At 33.6% G+C, this 5,764-nt stretch overlaps 1 protein-coding gene across 1 annotated transcript; it reads left to right on the top strand.

The window, feature by feature from the left end:
* The first annotated feature begins 1,953 nt into the window (after nucleotides 1–1,953).
* LOC112504082 (60S ribosomal protein L13-1) lies at nucleotides 1,954–4,727 on the top strand. Its single transcript, XM_025108052.1, has 5 exons — nucleotides 1,954–2,035; nucleotides 2,895–3,010; nucleotides 3,124–3,254; nucleotides 3,923–4,081; nucleotides 4,335–4,727. The coding sequence occupies exons 2-5, from the start codon at nucleotides 2,902–2,904 to the stop codon at nucleotides 4,554–4,556; spliced, it is 621 nt and encodes a 206-aa protein (XP_024963820.1). The 5' UTR covers nucleotides 1,954–2,035; nucleotides 2,895–2,901; the 3' UTR covers nucleotides 4,557–4,727.
* Nucleotides 4,728–5,764: the final 1,037 nt, after the last annotated feature.

Genomic DNA, 5,764 nt, shown 5'->3' with positions numbered 1-5,764 from the left:
AAGGTTCCATGATACATACAACTTTAGACCAAGTACTAAGTTTCGAGGTTGTTTGGCTCAAACTAGGGGTGTTCATAGGTTGTTGATTGGGTTGAAATCATTTGAACAACTTAATCCAATGTTTACGGTTTGAAAAAAAATCTCAACCCAACCCAAACCATACGGGTTAGTCGGGTTGATACCTTGGTGTATCAAAATATTCTCTTAATCTTGAACATGTTGTTTTCTGGAATCATAATTTGTTTTTTTTAATCATCATTTGATACAATTTATCTATACTCCTTAAATCTTAAGTATATCATAATCAACTACTTTTCTCAATTTGCATATATATGCTCACTTTTAGAAAACATATATACAAAGAAATTATATTGAGATGGAGAAGAGATTGAAAATATATGTATACAAAGAGGGTACGTGATGGTGTAATTTTCTAAATGTATATATTAATAGACTTAATGTAGAAATATATTAAAATAAAAAATAAATCTAAGTTAGTTTTACCGTTTCCAAACCCTACACCCTTCAAACCCATCTCAAACAATGATATCACCCCCGGCCACTCATTGTCGTGCCATCATTGTCCATCCTTCATATGGACTATCTCACTATTGCCACTTTCATCAATCTTCCTCTTTTTGATCTATTTTAGAGTGTTACAAGTAATTTTACTTTAAAACCTTTCTAGTCGTATAGATATTGGGTTTTTTTGTTAACATGATGTAAGTAACCAATTTTTAAAAGTTTAATCGTTTACTTTATTGAAAAAAAATATTTAGGGATTTAATCATTCAAAATGAAAAAATTTAGTGGTTTTTTCATTCAAAAAAGTAGTTCAAGGACTTAATCATTTTAAATGAGAAAGTTTAATGGCTTTTTAATTAAAAAATAATTCAAAAACTTAATCATTCAAAATAAGATAGTTCGTTGAGGGTTTCAAAACATTTTCCACAATGATGAGGTCATGCCTAGAGCTTTAGGAGTAGGGGTGCACAAAAAACTAACCAAGCCACTAACCGGCTCGACCCGAAAAATAGAGTGACTAACCCAATCCATTTTAACCTGAGGTTTGATTGGTTTATAAAATCTATAAACCGATGAATGTAGGGTTGGTTATGGATTAGCTCCATGTCAAACTGAAAAAATGCATTAAATATGAAAAAATTTATATTAATTAAGAAATTCATATTATAAATTGTAAATGTCTACTACAAAACAACATGTAATTGGTTGGATTGAATTGCAAATTTAAAGAGGGTTGAATAAATTGAGGTTATCTAAATTGAAATAGTTGAGTTGAGCTCAAATCACCTCAAATCGTCCAGCCACGTTGAAACCACAACTTTTTGAATATCTGATTTACAACAGCAAATATGTATATCACATAAACAAACACACATATACGTGAACGAACACGTGTTTTTCCAAAAACACTGAAAAAGTAAGAACAAGTTACAAAAAAAGGGTCATTGAACATGCCAGAGGGTTTAAAATATCGTCCAACGAGTATTACGTTATAAAGATTATCATGATGAACCTTTTAGAACACTCGGTAGGACGGAAACCAAATTTTCTTAACATAACACAAGAATAAAAACAATAAAATAATTTTGAAAGTATAATGTTACAATAAGAAATGTCGCATCAACGATATAATATTTATGGATAGTAAGGTAGAATAAAAACATGATTTAATAGATAAATTTAAATCAAAAACTTATCCAATATTATAATGGATAAATATTTCAAAATATAATAACTTAGTAAAAAATAATTTAAAAATATATTAGTTTAATAAATAAAATTCATGAAAGTAAATTACTATTTTACCCTTTAATTGGAGATTCAAAACAAACATAGCGACATGGGCTTATAAGTTGGGCCGACCCATACCACAGAGAGGAAGAATCCGAGCCGTTAGATTTAGGGCAATCTCTTAACCATTTTCTGCTGCTTTAACTCTCCTACCTCAAAATGTCGCCCTAATTTTCTGTATCTTCACCTCTGTAGTCCAAGGTTCTTGGCTCAAACGCAGGTATGCTTACATTTCATCTTAGTTTACTGATCTTTTATTTCAATATTCGGAAAATGCGAAAGATCGATGCTCAAATTTTGAATGAATTTATTAGTTCAACTCTATAAATTGAATACAATTATCATCGCGCATTAGGTTTGCGTTCTTATAGTAGGATTTGCCTCTAAATCTTCATGGTAATTGCATAATCAAGGTCTCATATTTGAAAGTTACCTCGAGGGTACATTAATTTGGTGATAAAGAATTTATCTAGTTTGAATCTGCTATAGCTTTGTGGAAATTGGGAGGCTATTACTTTTTGTATATGAACAATTTGTTCACTATTTTGTTTGGGAATTGAAGCTACCTTAAATGAATTCTAATTTTATCTCCGTTTCCTCATATTACTATTACTTTGGAAGTGAATTTGTTGGCTCAAATCTATTGACTTTTTATAATTGAAGCTGCTGTTATAATTGCTTTTTCTGCATATTGCTGGTATGGAGTGGGAATGAGGATGCTGTTTATGATGTGCCAAAAAGTTTGAATATTGAGAGATTTTGTTGATAATTCCATGATTATATATCTTTATTGAAATTAGGTTGTATTTAACCCATTATTGGTGATTCTGTATGCTACTGGGGGTTTAACTAGATATACAGTTGTACTTGTAGAAGTAAGGATCCTAAGTCAAAGAATTTGTGTTCATTATCTCTTCAAAATAATAGAAATGGGGATATCTAGTACTTTTTTAATTGGATAGACTCACTATTGAAGTGCAAGTCTTTGATTGTTGTATCGATTTCCACTATGATATTATTTTGAAGGGGCGGTTTGTGAGGCAGGTATACATAAATAAATAGTGTGATGTTTTTTGCAGAGAAGTCATGGTTAAGCATAACAATGTTATCCCAAACGGGCACTTCAAGAAGCATTGGCAGAACTATGTTAAGACATGGTTCAACCAACCTGCCCGCAAAACAAGGAGACGCAATGGTAGGTTTGTGAATTTTTAGTTGAGTCAGTGCTGGTCCTGATGATTCTTCAGATGTTCAATTTTTGATGCTTCATTTCAATTTAAATCTAGTTATTTGTGTATTTATTTTCAGCTAGGCAAGCAAAGGCTGTAAAAGTTTTTCCAAGGCCAGCTGGAGCACTTCGTCCCCAGGTTCATGGACAAACCTTGAAATATAACATGAAACTCAGGGAGGGTCGAGGATTTTCTCTTGAAGAGTTGAAGGTAAGAGTAGTCTGTATTTTTTTAACAGATTTGAAAAAAAGGGCAATACTGATTAGGTTGGGTTGGAGCTTATGTTTTCATTATAATTGCATATTCCTGTTACAACAATTGAGTTTTGAAATCTGGATTACCTTATATGGTCCCAAGTTCTTGCATTGCTTGTTCATAAACACCTGGTAGATGTACTCGTTTTGACCACTTGGTGATTTGTCTGTAAAACAGATTGATGAAACGGTCTTCATGTCAACAGCAAAACAAAAATAAGAAATAAAAAGCAGTAGGTGCAAATGGAGTTCCTATGTCTACTTTAATGTTCTGTATGCTTTTGACATTGTCTTTCATGTTATATCTGATTCTTGTTTTTGAAGTTTTAGCTTGTTTAGCGTCTGCTTTATGAGCATTGGCTCACGTATTTGAACAAACATAATAACAGGCGAGTTTTAATTTGAACGATAATTATTAGATGTGGTTTATGAGATCACTGTTCAAGGAGGGAGGCATATTTGCAATTGAAATTTTAGTTCTTATAGTTTTGGAAGATGTTTGAAGCAATTATACTGTGCATCACTTGATGATGTTCTACTGCTAAACTTCTGTTTCTTGAGTGTATTTGAAAACTTCATGGGGGTGGTTCAATTTTACAAACTGATGTTAATTTGTAAAAACAGGCTGCAGGTATTCCAAAGAAACTTGCTCCAACCATCGGTATCGCTGTGGATCATCGCCGTAGGAATCGGTCTTTGGAAGGCTTGCAAGCTAATGTTCAGAGGCTAAAAACTTTCAAGGCTAAGCTAGTTATCTTCCCAAGACGTGCAAGGAAAACAAAGGTAAACTTTTTTTATCCACATATAACCATAGCTTATTTGTAATTTCTCCAATTTTTCCGTTGTTTTTGAGTTTTAGCCATAAACATTGTAAAAACCAAACGAACCCGGTATATCCTACTCGGAGGTAGGGTATGGGGGTAGGATGTATGCATACCTTTCCTCTACCCGAAGGGTTAGGATAAACACAGCTATGAACCAAGATCTTTTGGCCTTCTTTACATTTTGGTTGGTTTTAACAAGTTTGTTGAATCAGGCGGGTGACTCTACACCAGAGGAGCTTGCAAGTGCTACTCAGGTTCAAGGTCCAGTATTGCCGATTGTAAGGGAGAAGCCAAGTGCTGAATTTGTAAAGGTGACGGAGGAGATGAAATCGTTCAGTGCGTATGCCAAGCTACGCGTTGAAAGGACAAACAAACGCCACCTGGGTGCAAGGCTGAAGAGGGCTGCTGAGGCAGAGAAGGAAGAAAAGAAATAGGTAATAGTCTTGGATTCAAGAGTTGATGAAATTTGTTAGGTTGCAAGCAGTTTTGAATATTGGTTTGTTTGAAGTTCAGAAATTCTGTTACATTTTGTGGTGTCGGGATTTGTGGTTACGATTAGTTTGAACTCTGGCATTCGGGTTTCATTCATTTTACGTTGTTTTTATTTATAGTCTATAGTCGGCTTGAACCGAGTGTTATAAAACAAAACAAAACATGCAAACTATCATCAGCCTGGTTGGGGCTTCGAATTCCCATCTCCGATCCGCAATCCCCATCCCTGTCCCTATCCTAGTCGTGGAATAAGTTTCTGTCCCCGTTCCATCCCTACCATGGAGTAGGGGTGTTCATCTATATCGTCAAACTGCACAAGCCGCCCACACCGCACTGCAAAGCGCAGTTCAAAACATTCGCGATGTGGTTTGCGGTTTATAAACCGCACTTTGTGGTGCAGTTTGCGCTTTTGAGTCATTAAACCACGGTTCAAATTGCATTGCACCGCATGTTTTATATATATATATATATATATATATTTAATATATATATATATATATATATATATTTATACATATAATCATTTATCAAATGAAAATAATTGGAACATTATTGATCATTACAAATTCCTTGTTTGAGTTATCTTAATTGTCTTTTGTTAAACATTGTGTGGTCGAAGTTATTTATAAGTTGACTTTTATAAGATATATTTAGATTAATTACGAACTATTTCCTTTACATTGCCTTTCTGAATTACACCTTTAATATAAGTACCGGAAGTTTTATTTTTATGGAATGTAAGAGCATCATCATCGAGTTTATTATGAAGTTGTGATTGTATAATTATCGGACTAAAATACGTTAGGCTCAAGCCACATCAAATCGCACCAAAAATCGGGTTCCCCCCTCCCCCCCCCTCGACAAAATTTAATTTTTTGTGTAATTATCGTTATATTAGATAATATACATGCTAATTTTACGATTAAACTCCCATCTCATTCTATATTTTTCATCAACCAAAATTTAGTTTTTATATTTTTATAAGAAGTAATACCAAACAAAGGGGATTCAAAAACAAATATATCAACCATAAGGGTGATGCTTGATTGGTTTGAGTTTGACTCCAAAGATCAATAGCCCGAGGTATCTTATGTTCAAATCCAAGGAGGAATAAAAATCTCCTTGTACCCACGGAGGTTCAAATGCGGTG

This window comes from Cynara cardunculus, unplaced genomic scaffold (genome assembly GCF_001531365.2).
Source record: "Cynara cardunculus var. scolymus isolate 2C unplaced genomic scaffold, CcrdV1 Un_Scaffold_4558, whole genome shotgun sequence".
Taxonomy (NCBI): Eukaryota; Viridiplantae; Streptophyta; class Magnoliopsida; order Asterales; family Asteraceae; genus Cynara; species Cynara cardunculus.
Note: the sequence above shows the minus strand (reverse complement) of the source record. Positions and strands in the feature narration are given on the sequence as shown.